The sequence below is a fragment of the Pholcus phalangioides genome, unplaced genomic scaffold, assembly GCF_987345545.1.
Source record: "Pholcus phalangioides strain wild (caught in Gottingen) unplaced genomic scaffold, Ppha-v1.0 ptg000008l_1, whole genome shotgun sequence".
In the NCBI taxonomy this organism is placed as follows: domain Eukaryota; kingdom Metazoa; phylum Arthropoda; class Arachnida; order Araneae; family Pholcidae; genus Pholcus; species Pholcus phalangioides.
The window spans coordinates 64,061,245-64,081,042 of record NW_028301601.1 but is presented as its reverse complement, the minus strand read 5'-3'; the positions used below and the strand labels follow the sequence as shown (position 1 = coordinate 64,081,042).

Sequence of the window (19,798 nt, the reverse complement as noted above, 5' to 3'; positions counted from 1 at the left end):
TAATTGGTTTTTCCTCGTTGTACATGTTTGGAGAATGGAAAATAACTATCTATTGCTCCTTGAGAGACGTCGGAAAGCATTTAACGTTCTAAAAAGAGGAAACGTTTGTCGAGAGACGTTTTTTCCGAATTTTAATTTTCAAACGACAATGTTTTTTTGTGAATAAATAAATGATGATGAAGGAAGAAAAACTTTTACTTTTTAAGCAATTAACAACTCCATTATTGTCTCATTGTGTGTGTTTTCTGTGTGTTCAAAAAGAAATTATTTCTTAAGGCTTTTCTTGGTAAAAAGAAACAAGTTTTGTTTATTCATAAAAAAATTTGTTTTTTTTAACGAAGTTTTAGGAAATAATCAGATAAAAGATGGTTCCTTTTTTTTTTGGTTTCAAGCTTTTTTGTAAAAATGTTTTGTTGAAATTAAAAGAAGTATCTTATATACTTTTCTTGCACATTTTTCTTGTCGATTGCAATGAAATTTCATGATTAAATTAAGAATGACGTAGAATAAAATACACCACTTTATCTTTCGGGGGTGAAATCGGTTTTCGATTTCTTTTTGTCTTTTATGTGGAATTATTTGATAGATGAATTTTTTTCACAAAATTTTGTGGAATGAAACCGTTTATTTCTTTATTTTTAAAATAGAATGAAGTTGGAACGAATTCGTAATTTTGCAGATGCGCCGTCTCTTTCGGCATCTGTAACGTGCAAAAGAAACCAACCATATTTTGAATCACGTTGGCTGTCTCAGGTGATTTTCCAAGTTTACGTGCGTGATACGATCGAACTGCATACGAAATAAGGTCCAGTGTGCGATTTTTCTTGGCAAGGATTGACATCAGAAGAAATCTATCACCAGATCGGAAGAATTTGTGTGATAAAAAGTTTCTTAAATTAGTGAAAGAGTTTAAGGAATGCCGGAAAAAACGTGTGAATCGGGGTGTCCAACGAACGCATACAATCGTCACAGTAACACGGTTGTCCGCTGGTTTGGGATTGGTTCATCGTGCCTTTACACATAAAAATACTCATGCACTTAAAAAATAAAAAATAAACTTTCTATGTAGATCCTGTGCACGAAAAAGTTATTATTTATTTTTTATGCATACGGCCCTGACAAGAAATTCGGAGATTTTAAGTAACTGCACGCCATTTGAAATGTTTTGATAATTAAAAGTATGTTTCTAATGTCAATGGTTGCAGAGATATCAGCTGTGCAAACAATTTGCGACAGCCTGTATAAAGATCAAGCAACAGTTCCGACACCTCTGTTAAATAAGAATATTTCTGAAGGCGTGCGTACTTCTTTGATGGTTAACCACACAAAGCCTTGGTCTATCACCACAGAAGCCGTTTATTACCATTTTACCTCCGAAAAATGGCAATATATTATTGTAAAATCTAGGGAAGACCGGAGTAATTGCGGTCACATTAAGATAATAATATGCTACATGAATAATTTGAAAGTCTTTTGACTGAAACTCAGGTTGATTAATGAGGCATACCTTTTCCTTGCAAACAACCTAATCTGATTTATTCAAAGTTGTATATCTTTTACAAAAATAATTTAATAAAAAATCGGAGTTGACCGGCACATTACCCCTGGAATTGGGCAATGACAGTGTCATTTCATTCATTAAAATCACATAAAATTTAGAAAAAATAACAAAAAACACCAGTTTTTAGAAGAAGGAATGTAATATTCTATCAGATAGACCAAATATTAAAATGTTAAACACATATAGTGAACAAACATAACTAGCGTTTACTACATAAGTCATAAATGATATCTGCCATCTGCATCCTCCCGTCCTGAACACTGAAGAATGAGCCCATCTTTCACTTATATAGTATAATGGAATCACATCTTTCCATCAATTCCTGATTCTTCAGAGTAAACACAGTTTCCTTCATTTCTATTTTCCATGTTTTCACCATCGGATGAATCTTGCCCAATCATTTCTTCGTTTGAAACTTCCGTATCGGACTCAGAAAGTTTACATCGCAATATTAATTTCCTCACTTTTGTGATTTGGGGATTGTGCTTGGAAATATGTCGTTTTGCCCCCTTTATTTATTTTTTTTCCCTTGAGTGTTCTCAATATAATTTTTTTATCTTTTTTTCTTCAAATTTCTCTTTCATTGGCAAGGTTTTAAGGATTTCTGGGTCTTGCTTAGGTAGATCTTCTTGCAAGCCTTTAATCTTGTCATTCACAGCAGCTTGGCACTTTATCCAGTGACCGCGATTCCCCAAAATTGACATAGAATGATTATTATTATATGTGCAATTTAAATGCTTATAGTAGGTCACTCGCTGTGGCAAGATTTATCCTACCGGTTTGTATTGGTGTTTCGAAGCTATGAAACCACAGAAAACCAAGTTCAGCTTGTCACTACTGTGGTGCCTCCAGGAATGGAACTCTCACCTCGCGATATGGTGCACACATAACCACATAAAAATCTGAAAGTGCTGTCCGGAATTTGTTATTTGAAGTACCAAAGATAGAGCCAGAAATGGAGGGAGCAATTGCTCCGGCTGGTGAACTTTAAGGAAACCCCCCCCCCCCCTCTGGTTCTGGCTAAATGTGCAAAAAAAAGGTTCAAATGTTTGTTGATAGAGGGTGATTGGATCTGAACCCTTCTTAAATCTCTTCTGTGTTCGGAACGTTCATAAACCTTCAGTCGGTGATTCGTGGCTGAGGTAAAACAACTTCACTAATAGTGCTTTCTCCACCGATGTCAAAATCACAATGAAAACCTTATAAAAGCGCCAGCAACAGAAACATTCAGAAATGAGCAGGTAGATCCTGCATTTTATGACTCTGATTTGCATATTTCCAGTGATTTGCTTTCGTACAGCGCCCTCTATCGACAAAGACTCCGTACTAAAAGAAATCTCCCTTCGTGAGAACAATTTTTTCGCAAACCGCATTTAAATTTAACAATTCCTTCAATTTTTATGAATTTTCGAACTATTTACGAATTTATGGGCAGATGAAAATAATTTTTTTTGTGAAACATAAACAATGCATCAAAATTTCAACTAGATTATTATTCCGTAGAAAACGCTTCGTGCCAATTGTTCATTTCCTTTAATCATTCAACATAAGAAGTCAAAATTAAAACCATCGAGGTATTTGTGTGAGAACTAACTAATGTATTGGTAGCGCAATTTTGTGTCAAGAAAGATATCAACCGAATCTACTATGTATGTGTGTGTGTGTGTGGGAGGGGGAGGGGAAATCTTCGTGATTGCTGGACTCGCATGAATGTATAGCTGGATCGGCAATCAGAATATTATTCGCCCTGCCGTGCTATTCTCTATTGGCGAATCGATCCAGTTCCTCCAAATATCGACAGTCATTTTCGGTTTACGTGCTGAGCAACTGTGTGTATCCAGCGGAGTTTTTATTTTTGTTATATAGAATCGGAGTAATCTGTGTATTGAACAGTTCTAGCACGGCTTTGTTGACCCCATATAAACCAGGGATGCACAACCTTTTCTGTACATGGGCCAGATACGATTTCTGTCACTCGCGGACCAGAAACTGGAATGTATAGGTTGACCTTATGGCCCGTATTTAACGGGACATTCTCATAATTTTGGCAAGTCTGACTATTATATAAAATGCCCCGTTTATCCAGATTTGAAACGAATCTAACTTGAATTTTTATTTTTTTACTGAAATCAAGGAGTGAGATTATAAATTCTATGATGATAATTATGGCACTGTGTTATGATAATTATATCAAATTTCACATATTTGTCCAAGTATGCTTTTTTTTTCTGGTGAATTGCATTGTATTGTTTACGTTGGTTGATGATATATGGCGCGATTATCTTTTTTAGAGGGCCCCAAAAAATATCGCAATCTTCTGTTGGCAACGGTAGTTGCTACTGGTTTCTGTTTATCGCAAAGAAGTGCGATTGGCGGAGAACATTCCAGAAGATTCCCCCTACAGACAGTGGCGCCATTTTCCAGGAACCGCGTAGAACTCACTAGAAATTTCTCTGTATCTATATAAGGGACCACAGCGAGGATTGAAAAAGGGAGAGTTGTTGGATTGTACGTAAGAGAGAGAGACTCTATGAAAAGTCAGTTGTGATTGAACTGTGCGAGAAAGTTGTTCGCTCTCTGGTTAGCGTATAAATACCAGTACAATAGCTGTTTTTCTGTGAATAAATTTGTGTTTGTCCGTCACACCGCTTCTTGTTTTGCCGTTTCGAAGTCTTGTGGAAATTGTCCAGAACAATTTGGTGTCAGAAGCGGGATAATTCAAGACTTGAATGAAAACAAGAAGAATGGACATGAATGAAAACGAGAAGAATGGACATGAATGAAAACGAGAAGAATGGACATGAATGAAAACGAGAAGAATGGACATGAATGAAAACGAGAAGAATGGACATGAATGAAAACGAGAAGAATGGACATGAATGAAAACGAGAAGAATGAACATGAATGAAATGCGAGAACAGCTGAATCAACTGATGTCTGGGATGGGCCAGAGGAAATCAGGCATCGAAGAGAAGATTCAGTCAACGAGCTCAGCTATGAAAGACGATGTCACTACCTCAATTGTTGCTGTCAAAGATGATATCACCATCTCCATTGCTGCCGTTAAAGACGATGTCACCAACTCCATTGCCTCTGTCAATCTCTCCATTGCTGCCGTTAAAGACGATGTCACCAACTCCATTGCCTCCGTCAATCTCTCCATCACTGACGAAAAGATGTGGATGTTGTCACCCTGGAGGATGACATTGCTACCGCCATCGCAGGGGTGAACGATGACATAAACACTGCCGTAGCTGCAGTGAAAGAAGAACTCTCAAGAAATGAACGCGGTCGATGAGAAGCTCTCAAAAAGGATACAAGAGTGTAAAAGAGATTTCAAGAGCCTACGTTTCCCGCGGACACTCAAAAGGTCCTGCCAGCCATAGCTGACGCCAATCGGCCGAACATCAAGCCCTCAACATACGACGGGGAAACATCGTGGTCGGTCTTTAGGAACAGTTCGCCTCTGCGAACGGATGGGACTGTATTCTCAAAGGCCTTTCACCTAGCCGCGGCACTTCGAGGTGAAGCTACCGAAGTTCTACAGATGCTAGCAGCCGAGTACCGATCTAGCTATGCAGCCCTGACGAATGCGCTCGAGCTGAGGTTCGGCGAAAATTACGTCAAGGACTTCTACAAACTGCAACTGAAGACCAGGCAGCAGGAAGCTGGCGAGACATTACAAGAGCTGGCTATGCACATCTAGAGTTTGTCACAGTTCACCGTATCCCGATTGCCCGCCGGACATCAGGGATGGACTGACGCTGCAGTGCTTCGTCGACTCCGTCAAGGACCCTGACATCCAGCAGGCGTTGCGTCTGGGCGAATACAAGAACGTGAAAAGTGCTCTTGTCTACGCTATGAAATTCGAAGCAGCCCAGCAAGCTTTCAGGAGAGACAGACGAATGGTCAGCGGTGCTGTTGTGGAGGACTCTACGGCGGACATCATCAGAGAGTTGAAAGAACTGAAGAGTGTCACCAACGATCGTGGGAACCGGAGAGACAAGTCACGGGTGAGCTGGAAAAGCCCTGAAAAAAAAGGCGTATGCGCAGTCGCGGCTGCCGGTACGGGAGATGCGTCATGCCAGGTGTACCACGTTTCGCAGCTGCATGGAGACCATGCAGACATGAGAGGCGAAATTGATGGACTCCCATGTAGAATGGTAATCGACACCGAAGACAACGTGAGCATCGTCAGGACGGACCTGGCTCAAAAATTTCAGCAACTACTTGTATACGTACCACCATCGTTGACGCTGCAGAGAGTCACCGGAGAGAGAGTGGCTGTGCAAGGAAAAGTGGAAGTCTTAGTGAAGTTTGCCACGGTCACCTATCGACACACCATCTTCGTGGCCGACATAAAAGACTAATGTATCATCGGACTGGACTTCCTGAGGAAACATGGATTTTCCTTGGACATGATAAATGACCAGCCGCATACGCTGAGAGAAAACGTCGCCCTACTTGGATGTGGTCGTGGTGAATTTCCTCCACAGAAAATAATGTCCATTCCGGAAGCGGTAAAAAGCTTTACCCCCGATGGCATGAAGAAGAAGATCCAGCATTCCCCGATGTTCCCCGATGGCAGAAGAGATTTTCGAATCGTCAGAGACCGGATCAACATCGGCTCCGAAAAGATGAAGAACCGCTACTATGCGACTGCCACGTCTCACGACTTCAGAAATTAAAAAAGAAGACCGCGTCTGGCTCTGGAACCCGAAGTGCCATAAAGGACTGTGCCCGAAACTTCAGACGTCATGGGAAGGACCCTACAGTGTCGTGAAGAGACTGAAGGACGTCGTAGCTCGGATCCAGAAAACACCATCCTCGAAGTGCAGGGTGGCCCAATTCAACAGACTGGCCTCTTACCACAGTGAATACAACCCGCCGACTAAAGGACTGAATTGTTGGGACGAACAATTCTAAGAAGGGGGCAATGTTACGACCTATAGATGATAGATGGCGCGATTTTCTTTTTTTTGGAGAGTTTCTAAAAATATCGCAATCTTCTGTTGGCAACGGCAGTTGATACTAGTTTCTGATTATCGCAAGGAAATGCGATTGGCGGAGAAAAATTCCAGATGATCCACCCCCCCCCCCCCTCCAGACAGAGGCGCTATTTTCCAGGAACCACGTAGAACTCACTAGAAATTTCTCCGAATATTATATAAGGAACTACAACGAGGATTGAAGAAGTGACAGTTGTTGGATTGTACGTAAGAGAAAGAGACTGTAAAGTCAGTTGTGATTGAACTTTGCTAGAAAGTTGTTCGCTCTTTGGTTAGCGTGTAAATACCTGTACAATAGCTGTTTTTCTGTGAATAAATCTGTGTTTTTCCGTCCACCGCTTGTTGTTTTGCCGCCTCGAAGTCTTGTAGAAATTGTCCGGAACAAGATTTAATTGTATTCTTTCGCCTTCGACTACAGCCATACGAGTACATACTCTAACGACAGTGATAGGAACCAAGAGACACCACTACTTAACCGTACATGCACCTCCTATACATTCCTCTAAGGAATTTCTAACGAGCACGTCGCAACGTGATGAGTGAGTGTACGTGCAGGTACAGGGTGGCCAAAAAGTCCGTAAAAACTTAAAAAATTCATAAAAACCGGAAAATTAACCGAAATAAAAAACGGTTCGCATAGCTAGGTCACGGGAATTTTTTTAAGACTTGGGAAAAACTCAAAAAACAGCCTATAGGTGGCGCTGACGTACACAAGTCAAAGCAAAGATACGCAAATAACGAACAGAATGCTTCCAAATCGTTTATTACAGCAGCATGTGTTCCACATGACCACTACCACAGGAGATAACACATTGCAGGTGAGTCACAAATCCAGCAACGGCAGAGTGTAGCAGGCCCGGATGTATACATGACATGTCTCGGCGGATCGCATCTTTCAGTTCCAACAGATTGGATGGACCGGATCGATACACCCGGGATTTCAAATATCCCTATAACCAAAAGTCTGCCGGTGTCAAATCTGGAGATCGAGGAGGTCATGGGAACGCCTGGTAATAATTTTGTCTTCCCCGAACGTCTGTATCAGGAATGCCTTGACCAGAGTAGCAGTGTGACTAGTTGCCCCATCTTCTATAAACGTGACGGTAGAAAGCGCATCTCTTTCACGCATAAATGGCACGACCTTCTCTCGCAGAAGCGTTAACGAACTTAAGCGTTAGATAACGTTGCGCATTCACCGTAGCCGTTTTACACTCATTTACTGAGCACTACGTTTCAAAGAAGAAGGGTCCTATGATGAAAGAACCTGTGAACACACACCATGGCCCCCACATCCTAGAGCAGGGCCCCTAGGCTGGGATCTTTTCCGGGGCCCCTTCTGTAGTTAATTTATGGCGTGAAAATGCAAAAAAAATGATGAGAACTGGCCCGGGCCCCAGGGCTATAACCCTGTCAGTCCCCCTTCGTGTAGGCCATGACTCACACCACACTGAAACAAAAAAGGCTTTCGTGGCCATCGTGTAAATTAGAATTAAGCTTAAAAGTTTTCGGATTTTTTGGCCGACGTGAAATACAGTTTTCGTCTTTCGACGTTTTGTTCGCACGAGTGGCGAACATTGATTTCTTGAAAATGTTCGCCACTCGTGCGAACGAAACGTCGAAAGACGAAAACTGGGCTTCACGTCGGCCAAAAACCCGAAAACTTTTAAGCTTAATTCTAATTCACACCACACTGTCACTTTTGGGGAATGCAATGGTTTCTGCATGTACTCACGTGGATAAGACGTCGCCCAGATGCGACAGTTATGGTTATTAACGTCGTCATGAAGCGAAAAATGAGCTTCATCTATCCACAAGATGTTAAAGACCCAGGTGGGATTCTGTTCGATTTTGGAGAAAGCCCACCTCGCAAATGCTTCCCTCTGTACTGTATCCACTGGTAAAATTTCACGGCACGACTGCAATCTGTATGGGTACAGATCAAGGATTCCATGAAGAACATTGCGTATCGAGAATGGTGGTAAGCCCAAGCGTCTGGCAGCTTTACGAGCACTGCTGGTCCCTGCAGTTGATTCGGACGCTCACGCTTCCATTTCTGCTGCAACACGCGTTGAACGTGCCTTCCTTAAACATAGTCGTCCGGCTCTTACACAATCCTGCAGCGTTCCAGTTTCCTTAAACCGCTGAACAAGCTTTATGAGGCCTGTCGCTGTTAAAGGCCCTTTTCCAGTTCTCACATTTTTCTGAACTCGAAGGCAATGGTCGCTGATTCCTGGTTCACGTAAAACAACTTCACCAGTAAAGCTTTATCCTTCGCACTCAGCATCCTTGTTCACATACACGGTTTACAACGGTGAACTGGTTGTGGATTACAACCGTCTCATTTGCATATTTCCACCGAAGTCACTCGTACCACTGCCATCTATCGGCTATTTTTTAGTTATTTTCCCCCGTCTTAAAAAAATTCCTGTGACCTAGCGATTCTAACCCTGCAAATCGTTTTTTATTTCAGTTATTTTTCCGGTTGTTATTCATTTTTAAAGTTTCTACGGACTTTTTGCCCACCCTGTATATGCTCGACCTTAACGCAGTGATTCTCTAAGTGTGCGTCGCCAAACTTTATCAGGGGCGTCCCGGCGAGCTGGAGATAGTCATTTGTGTACCTATTTACGCTTTGAAGAAGTTCTTTTATATTAGAAAATATCCACTAAACTATACTACAGATAAACCATGAATTGGCAAGGGAGCCGCGGTTGACAAAAGTTTCAGAATCATTTATGTTGTCATAGTTTTGCTTTTTTCCTGTTCTTGGTGGTACTGCCATCTGTTTTCCACAATTTGAAGTAAAGATGGCAAATGCTTGAATTTTCATGTCATATAATTATCGTATTGAGGTTTCTGCCTGCTCTCTTTGGAGAGACTTTTCAAATGGGAGATCGACCCACATTCACCTCTCGAAGGCGGAAAACCGCAGAAAACCAACTTCAACCACTGTGCCGGCAATGGGTCCGAACCTGGTCCTCACGATGGGAGTTCAGCAAGATGCGCACACGATCGCGCAGCGGCACTCTCTCTGTAATGCTAAGTGATGTAAACACGTCGTCTCAGGAACACTCGGGTGCTTCTGGGAAATCTAACCATGTATAGTTTCTTGAACAAAATTGATGCACATGGGCAGGTGCATAGACCATTCATGCGCATCCATACTCCTGCTCTCCAAACAGATCTATGAGGTTGCTTTCGACGTGCATTTGACGTCTTATTCTAGGAGATCTCCTAACTGGCATGGGTGGTTCTCTATCAGGCTTCGGTTCCAGGGTTGTGGGCTCTGATATTTTCAGGTGCTGTTCCCGGAAGCGGACCAGTCTATGTATTTTAATTTGTGAATCCTTCTGCTTCAGGATACACTCATGCCAAGGTACTCGCAGATGTTCTGCTGGCTCTCTGAAGTGGAAGGCTGGGGCAATATGTTGCGCAGTGGAAAGATGTGCTAACGGCCGAGCATCAGTGCCGTTTTAACGCATGGGCCCACCCGGGCCTCAAAAAATACAATTATCCCAGATGAGCCTATAAGCATTTCTTGCGTGAAAGCACACATAGGCCAACGGGGCAGTGAATTAGCGGATACCATAGCAAAGGAAGCTACCGAAGGTGGAACCATTAGAAATGATCTGCCGGTTCCCGCATCGCACGCCGAAGCAATCCTTCGGAAGGATCTACTGAATAAATGGTAGCAGAGGTGGGATGACAACACTGAGCCCGGTCGATAATCCCATAACATCCTGCGTCATTTTACACCACGGAACGACAAGTGGTCAACGTTTATCAGATCTAATCAAAGCAACTTCTGGACGTAAAGAAGCATCGAAGACTGCTTTGTAGATGGCGGAAAGTTCAGCCTGGATCACCGAGTTATCATCCTTTAGCTTGATCAACCATTGGGTTGATAAGCGTTCATATTCTAGAGCAGTGGCTTTCAAACTTAGGAAGCTCACGGACAGGTTGATTTTAACCTTTTATGTGAGTGGAAGGTCCGGTCATACACACGAATAATGAGAAATAAATGAGGAAAAATGAAACAGTGAATAATCACTCACGGTGGGCCGTGGCCATTCGGTTGAGAAACACTGTTCTAGAGGATCCAACATACTCGAATGATAGAACAACATTCTTTCTATCGCTCGATATCAAATTTGAAGGGGAAAAAATCGAGAGAAACAATGTCTTTATTCGTCCATGATTATTGTCTCAGAAATATTTTTAAAACATAAATGCATTCCACCATTTCTTTCTCGGAATAAATGGCTACAGAAAAAAGCGCGTTTCTTATTTTTCGCCAAAAAAAAAATTCTTATTTGTTTTGGTATATCCATATCTCTTTTTTATCTCTCTCGCTTATTTATCTCTCTGAATATCTTTTTTTTTTTTTGAATAAATTCATCTGCAAACGAAATGAGGAGAAAAAACTGCTTTCTCGCATTTTTTCATCCATTAGATTACGTCGTTCCTTTTTTTTTTGGTGAATTTTTTTTTTTTAGAAAAGAAATGAAATAGTTTTGTTCTAAATGAAAAAGAAGGCTTTTTTGTGCTTTTGTTCGATAATTCGTGAAGAAAGAGTTCAGCTACAAGAAGAAGAGACCTCAGAGAGAGAAATGGAAAAAAAATTTGCATATCGTACAATGGGAATTTCGAGTACAGTGGGACCTCGTTTATACGTCGCTCAGTTATACGACTTTCATATTTATACGACTTTTAACTTTCCTCACGCAATTGGTTCCTATACATTTTAATGTCAAAATAATTCATTTATTCGTCACAAAACCTCAATTATTCGACGTTTTTCACTTCGACTCAAACATCAGATCTCTTCGAAAAACATCATTTATACCCATCAAATGCTCTCAATTTTTGTATGCAGTGAAAACGTGTTGCTGCAACAGCTCTTGCATATTGTCACTGCAAAAGCTATGAACTTTAGGGTGATTGCTGACATACGAATATAACCAGTAAACTGGCTGATGGCCATTTAGAGTGGAAACTTAATCGATTTGTTTATTGCTTGTTTCTGAGAATACGCAGACGTGGCAAGCCTCAAAGAAACAGGTTTCAATTGTTTTAACGGCCATATATATGTCCTTTCAGAATTTTTTTCACAATGTTTTCGGCGTTATCTCTAAAGGGTAAGGAAGTCCACACATTGTAAGCATTTGAATGATTCGATCATTTCCTCTAGAATTTTCTTTCGTTGTGGTGCTTTGCTTGCTGGCTGTGTCGAATCCGCCGTTCGTAATGTCAAGCAACCCAAAAAAACCCTGGAAATTGTGGAAGAATTCAACAAGAATTTTAAATTAATGACAAAAGTTGGTCGTGCAAATCAGTTGACTATCCCTGAAAAACGGTTCTTCTTTGAAAACGGTTATGGAACAGAAAAACAAAATCAAAGACCAAAAGAGTCTGGTCTGGTTACAAATCATCTACTACCAAAAAAATGAGAGTCCAAGATTGGAAATTTTCCCAAGTTCAGAAGATTTTGTTGCAAAATCTAAAACCTACTAAATTTCATTTCTTTAAGTGAATGCGATTTTTTTTCCCTCAAGTATGATTGAAATGAAATTTTTTTTGTAGCGGAATCGGAGATGCAATCAAACACATTGAATTTAAAACATTTTGTATGATGTGGGAGAGAGAAGTTATTTTTTAACAAGTCTCAGTTAATCGACTAACGCATTTATACGACGGACGCACGTTTTAACTCAGCCTCTTGAACGTCGTATAAACGAGGTTCCACTGTATAAGAATCAGAAATGGGGCGGGGTTTCAAATAATGACTTTTATCGACAACCGAGAAGAAAAATAATAAGATCTAGGGGAAAAAAAAACCCCGCTCTATTTTAAGGAGTGCATATTGTTATATTCTCAATTCTTTTTCCCACCAGAAGTTTGCCGTTCCTTTTCAAAAGTTTTTAAAACTAATTTATTTTTTTCCATAAAGAAAAGTGTAAAGTGAGCTCTTTTTTTGCCATTTTTGCTGACACTCGAACAAAAAGGAAACGTTGTTGGCAATTACGTCTCTCACATACCGAAAAAAATAGCTTTGAGTGATGCCCAAATGACAAAAAAGCCAAAAGAAAAAACTTTCGACTTTCAGTTTCTTTATTTAGAAGCAATGGTAAAGGTCGGATGCGATTGGTATAAGACAGCCTTTCTCAACCTATGGTTCGCAGGCAGTCTTGTTAAAATTAAGTTTGCAACTGATTTTTGTGATATCCATTTGGATACAAATAAAATTATACCTTGATACATAGGTTCACTGCATACCATGGAGGAGAATGCATTTTAAATACAGTATATCATTAAATTTTGTTATAAATTACAATTTATTGCTTCAAATGAAATTTTTTAATTACTGCTCAAATTGCTGAAGAGTGTGGAAATGGAGGCTGCTACAAACCACAGCACTCTACAAATCTTGAAATCGTTCGTTAACAAAAATGTACAGTACCTCAAAGAAAAAATATTCAAATGACTTTTGATGACCATATTTCATTGAGAAAAAATACGGTAAACTGGAAGCGTATATAATAATCCTTAACATATACGGGGCATCGCCAATTGCCATCGAAAACATATCGCAATTGAAATTGCTAAAAAATTGAAGAAAAAACGATAACCTGACAAATATGTGGGATGAATATTTATAATTTTTGCCATAACCGTGCTCTGAACTGCAGGTGTCAGTACGATTTGGTGCTTCCTCAGTGAGGCGCTCCTCACTCGGGACGTCGGTAGGGCCGTCTTAACAGCATCACGGGCCCCTGGGCCAAGTGATTTTCTTGATGCCTTTACTTCACGAATTTTCAAAAATTTCAAGCAGATTGAATTTTTGTGAGGCCCATGAGTTAAGACGATACTAGACGTCTGACGTGTTTTTTACCCATGGTTGCTCGGTTTGAGTTAAATATAGCAAAGACAAAAGTAGTTAAATTTAGGAGATACTGAATTGATTCTGGATGTGCTAGGTCCCATTCTAAAAGTACTGTGATTGATCGAGTCCTAATAGCAATTCATGCTCCAATGCCACTACACCTCATGGTTTGACATGCTTTAAAAAAATTTCTCCTGCTGTAGAAAAAATTCGAGCTTTTTTCGGTCTCATCTACTGTAAACATAACTATATAACTATACGAAGTGGAACATACAAGGTGCTGACTGATGCTAAAATAAATTGGAACAAATGAAATAGTGGCAAGTGGTGAAGAAAATCAGAGATTTTTGTCCTACGAGTGTGTGTTGAGGTTCAATATCTCCCCAAATCTCAGAAAGAGTGTTACAAATTCAAAAATTCAGTATTCAGAAAATCCAAAATTCAGAAAGAGTGTTATTGATATGCATTACCTAAAAACAGGTCCGTACTTGAGCGCCAACGAGTGAAGTCGCAGGTGAGCCCGCCGTCCCAGAAAAGGCAGGTATCCAACGATAGGTAGGCCCCATGGTCCGGGTGGTAACCTCCTTCGTCGTGCATGACTTCTAATCCACAAGCAACACAGGATCCCACATAACATGCCAAACAAAACGCTGCTCATCCATTCACGTCGAGCATCCCGACAGTATTCGCGATCACCATCATCCATCGTGATCATGGGTGCCCCACAGAAAAACTCGCATAGAAATATAATAAAAGAACCGAATCAATATTCGTTTCGCGGCCGCCGTTTTGAGACTCGATTTTATCTCAATCGCTGATAAAAATTTCGTTTCCGAGGCCATTTCGATAGGTGCTGACGACCGATCGTTTCACCTCGACTTACTGAAGATATCAATCGATCAACTCGGAATTTTTTTGCTACATTTTAGATCCGCGATCAGGAGTCATTGCCCCCCCCCCCCCACTTTTACCAAGAAGGACGTTCAACCTATTATTTTAACATACAGGGTGAATGCGACCTAATCTGCCACACAAAAGGGGCTGATAGATGAGTCCAAGTGAAACATAAAACACCCTAACCACTTCGTCTTATTTCTAGGGACGGACTTTTTTTCGCAAAAGTGTATTTCGCGCCCGGTGCGAAAACACTTTTGGGGCTCTCTAAAATTATTTTTCCGATCCTTCAGCTCAGGACCGGAACTAGAGGGGGTGGGGGCAACTTCCCGTCCTGAAAAATTTAGAGGTGGCAGTTTTAGGTGGGAACAAAGACCACCGTAATATAAAATGGTTGAATTTTAAAGTTGTAGGGACAGTAAAATCATGTTTGCCTCGGGTGGAAAAAATCCTTGCTACGGTCCTGCTCCAGCGTATTCGGCCAATTTACATTAGCACTCGACTATCATCGTGCCATAATTTATGGTAAAAAAAACAATTTGGCAATAAATTTGGGCCCATCGCCCAACGGGAAAAACTATGTATGGCACTCGAAGGTTTAGAACTACTATTCTACAATCATTACTCTCTAAGAGGGGGGGGGGGGGTTAACAGGGCTCCAGCCCGGAGCCTGCATAGATTCTTGTTAATTTTGCTTCTGCACCTTATAAATTCACTATAGACGGGTCGCCAAATATCACAGCTTAGGGGCCCTGAAGAAAAATGTGGTGGTCCATGTCCACAATATCTGTGCACAGCACACCATAATGGAAAGGCTACTACTAAACCACACATGTACCTCGTCCATATTCCTCTGCGGAACCTTTCACGAATTGGTACATGCGGGAATGTGCGTGTACGTGTAGTGAAACCTGACGCGAAGTTTGTTTTTGTGTAATGCTTGTTATGCGTAGAGCTGCCATCTGCCACCAGTTTTCTAACTATGCGTGAAGTATAATGATTGAATAATTTGTCGTTGTAGGCCTGTTGCTCTCTGTAGCAATAATGGAAAGGCTAGACAACGGATCATCTACCCAGCAGAACTGCAACTAAATACTCTTTCTGCTGGACCAAGTACGCATTTTGCCACCCCCCCCCCCCCACCCCTACTTTTAAAATATGTCATTGAAGAGAGAATTTCGCTCTCTTTCTGGTCCAGCGCTCGGGGCTCGAAACTCACGTGCACTCTCGACTTGGGGGACTTGTCAATACCCTAGACCTGTGGAATCCCTGTCTTGACAGAATTGTAAGCTACTGCTTTGTTAAGAATTCAAAATGAATCTCATTGAAATCGCTGATTTTTTATTCCGTTTAGCGTCCCATAACATTTAGCGGCTGCACCCTCCGCACCTGCTTATCTCAAACTATTTTAGAGTTATGGTGGATAGTATGGATTATGTGAGAAAATATCGTAAATTCTGAAAAAAACTCTAACGTGTGAAGTTTCTGAAAAACCTGCACGCAAAACTGAGCGCATACTTGAAAAGAGCAGAAAAAGCTTTATAAGGCGACGCCATTTCCGTCAAATATCCGAATAGACGAACTACAAGAGCTGAGAGATTGCCGAAGTAGAAAAATTGAATTGGCGCCAAACTCTGTAGCGGGCGATGTCGTCAGCACGAGCCGAGAATTTCTGGAAGTGGTTTATTGTTTTAATTTTTTTACATAAATACAAGATGAGTCAAAAAGATATCAGTCAAGGGGTCTAGAGACCCATACTGGATGATACATTGCAAGTTTATAATGAATAATAAGGAACGCAGTTGTTTATTAGTGAACAATATCAACAAACTAAAATAGAAAAACGAAATATTAGAAAAACACATATGCACACAGTTTTACGAAAAGGGGGGGTTAAAAAAAAAAATCAAATGTCAATACAAAACTTTCGCATAATTTGTAGTATTTTTGGCAACAGCAAGGAGTGCAATTATATGAAATACACATTGCATGATTTTCAGAGAAGTACAAATAACAAAAATCAATATAATGTTGCAAAGCGCAAGATCAAATAGATTCATAATTTAACTGATTGAGGAGCATAGAGCAAATCAAATCTCGATGTTCCTGATTGAAAAAAAAGATATTGCTTTATGCGTCTTTTGAAAGGTAATAAGTTAGTAATGTTAAGGATGTCAGTTGGTAAAAAGACTGGCCGCCCTAGTCCATGCTATTGCGCCAAAGGAATTGACGGTGCAAGTAATTCGAACGACAGAGACTGGGTCACCCTAGTCTCTGCTATTGTACCCGAGTGGCGCCCCGTGGCAAGATGCTCGTCTTTCACTGAGAAGGTTACCATCAAGGTCCATGGGTTCAAATCCGGGCATAGAACGTTAGAAGCAAGTTCTTTACCTACCGAACCTGGGGCGACCACCGATGGATGGAGCCTTCATTTACCACCCAACTCCTCTGGTTGGAAATTGCCGTATGGCGATATATGACCGGAGTTGGCGTGCGGTAAAGAAATAGTTGGTAAAGAGTAGCAAAATTTCAGGATGAGGTAAGTAAAATGCTTTTTCAGAAGAGTTTGGTAAAGAGTACATATTGTTCCAATATATTTGAGAAACGGGAACTGTTCAAAGGTAAAGAAAATTGTCGTTTAAAAATAATTGTAATACATTTTCTACAAATAAAGCTGACGTAGGGGAAGGATTCCAAGACTGTGTGAAAACGTTGTTGGAAGGAGTCAAATAGTAACTTGTGATGAGTCTTATCGCTCTTTTTTGGTGTAAGATTTGAAACGAAGTCGTCAACCCAGATAGTCAAACCATATAATAGAAGGGAATGGAATAATGAGTAATAAAGTGTTAACATGAACGAATGATCTATATATGGTTTAAGGTAATACAATTTGTAAATTACATAACGAAGTTTATTTTGCAAATATTTTACATGAGTTTTCCATCTGAGGTTATGATCAATATGAATATCTAGGTATTTAATCGTGAAAACCTGTTCGAGACTCTGGCAGTTACAAGTTGAAATATTTTGGCAATTATTATTATGGAATATCAGATTATGGTTGAAGTTTATATTAGCCATAGAAGAGAAGTACATAAACTTAGTTTTTGTTACATTTATTTGTAAGTCATTACTGATAAACCAATTACGAATTATCAATAAATCAGTGTTTATCGAACTTGCTAGTGAATGATCGTCATCAGTTGAATAAAGCAATACTGTGACACCTGCAAATGTGATGATTTTTCCTGGTAATTCAATGTTACAAAGGTCATTTACGAATATATTAAATAATAATGGTCCGAGAACAGAGCCCTGAGGTACTCCTTTGATTGTTTCCAATGGATTACTAAGTTTTTTCCAACTTTAACTATTTGAGATATATGATTAAGATAAGAAGCAATTAATTTATGTGCGTTACCTCTGATTCCGAAAATATGTAATTTATTGAGTAAGATACGACGGTCGACACTCTCAAATATTTTTTATATATCCAGGAAAATGGAAATAGTCTTTTTGGATGTATCAATTTTTTCAACAATATACTTAGTGAATGTCTAAATGGCAGTCTCTTGTGTTCCTGTTTGGAAGAAAACCATATTGACTAATAGAAAACATGCGAGAGCAGAGAAAAAACATTCTATTCTTAATTTAGAGGTGGCTGATATGGAGTATGATAATTTCAAAAGGCTTTAAATGTGACGACAAAACTGAAATCGGTCTAAAGTTGCTGAGATCATTCGGATCACCATTTTTATGAACTGGGGTTACAACTGCTAATTTTAATGACTCAGGAAATTCTACATTTGTAATAAAATTATTAGACGAAGTCGGAGAGTACGTTTAAGATATTATTTGGAAGTATTTTTAGAACTTTCGAGTTCAACGTATCTGAGGAAGACCCAGTAGCAGGTAAACTTTTAATAATTTTTGAAACTTCTTCCGGAAAAGTTGGAGTAACGCATATTGAATCGACTGATGTGTGACTGGATATAGTGTTTATAATCATCATTTATATTAATATTGAGTGGTGAAATGTTAACGAAGTGGGCATTGAAATTTTGAGCGAGGCTGTTGTTATCACAGTTAGTTGGTAATGAATTTTGATTATTGTCTTTGAATATTATTTCATCCAATAACTTCCAGCGTTTATTGGATGTGTTACATTTCGAAAATTGTTCGGAGTAATAATTATTTTTAGCAATTCTAATTTGGGGCTTGACAATTCGAGCAACATTTTTATAAGCTATTTTTATAGAAACATCAGAGGGGTATTTTGGAGATTTTTTTGTATTGCTTTTATTTTATTTTTATAAGATGTTTTAGTTCGAGTGAGATCCAAGGTTTCTGTTTGATTTTATATCTTGTGTGGTTGACGTTTCTAGTATGGGTTTGAACAATCGTTTGAAGTTTGGATACATATTCATAGAACAAGTCAAAGGAGTCAGTATCATTTGATAAAAATGTATAGTTGTGCAGATACCTAATTAGCTCGTTGTAATCAATTATTTTAGCAGAACATTTTAGTTTGCGACCATTGCTAATTACATTAACTGAATAACTTACATATTACTGAATAACAATTTGCAGAGTATAGGGTTATGATCTGTCAGATCGGTGGAAAATATAGATGAATAAATATTAGTAATTATTGTGGGGAATGACGCAAGAAAATGTGATCAAGACATATTCCTGACTGAGGTCTGGTTATATTTTGAATCAAAGGTTGAAAACCCAAACTACATAGATAATCCATATAATGAATACAAATATTCGATTCGGTGTTCAAGAAGTCAATATTGATATCACCAATGATCATGATATTTTTACGTTTGGTATTATTTAAAATAAGTTCCAATTCATTGATAAATTCTGCTACTGGAAATAAGTGGGATCTGTAGATAGAAAAAAATGGTCATGTTTAAAGATGGTTCAACTAGGGCTATTATTTCAGCAGTATGCATGGCTATTGAAGATATTTGATTAAAATTGAGGAATTCATTTATGTATATTATTTCCAGTATACCAATATACCTCCTGAACTATTATATTGGCGACAACATGAAAAGATTATAAATCCAAGAATGTGAAAATGTTTGGTTTCATAATCAAAGATCCAAACCTCAGACAAAACAATAATATTTATAGTTTCAATGCTGTCGCCCAAAGTAGACAATAATTGATCAAAATTTGCTCTAACACACAGGCGGAGATAGACTTGGAAGTCTGGGGGGGGGGGGCAAGGTCATTCTTGCTGGGGGGGGGGGCACGATGATGATGATATCAATTCATATATACAAAAAACATTAGATGAGTTGACTCCACCGTTGACGCCCCCCCCCCCGTATCTCCGCCCATGCTCTAACACTGCGAATGTTGGTGTGTAGTATATTTAATGAAGAGTATGGAATATGTTATTATGCTGAGAGAGAGATTATATTTATAAACTCT

At 39.6% G+C, this 19,798-nt stretch overlaps 1 protein-coding gene across 3 annotated transcripts in view; it reads right to left on the bottom strand.

Moving 5' to 3' along the window:
* LOC149084759 (cytochrome P450 2J4-like) overlaps window positions 1-14,252 on the bottom strand; it is an 89,437-nt gene extending 75,185 nt beyond the window's left edge. For 2 of the 3 annotated variants that reach the window (XM_089235193.1, XM_089235192.1), the window contains exon 1: window positions 13,924-14,252. In XM_089235193.1, the coding sequence (XP_089091319.1) occupies window positions 13,924-14,168 (245 nt within the window). In that variant the 5' untranslated portion in view covers window positions 14,169-14,252. The remainder of the gene's footprint in view (window positions 1-13,923) is intronic. The other variant, XM_089235194.1, reaches the window with a different exon arrangement.
* Window positions 14,253-19,798: the final 5,546 nt, after the last annotated feature.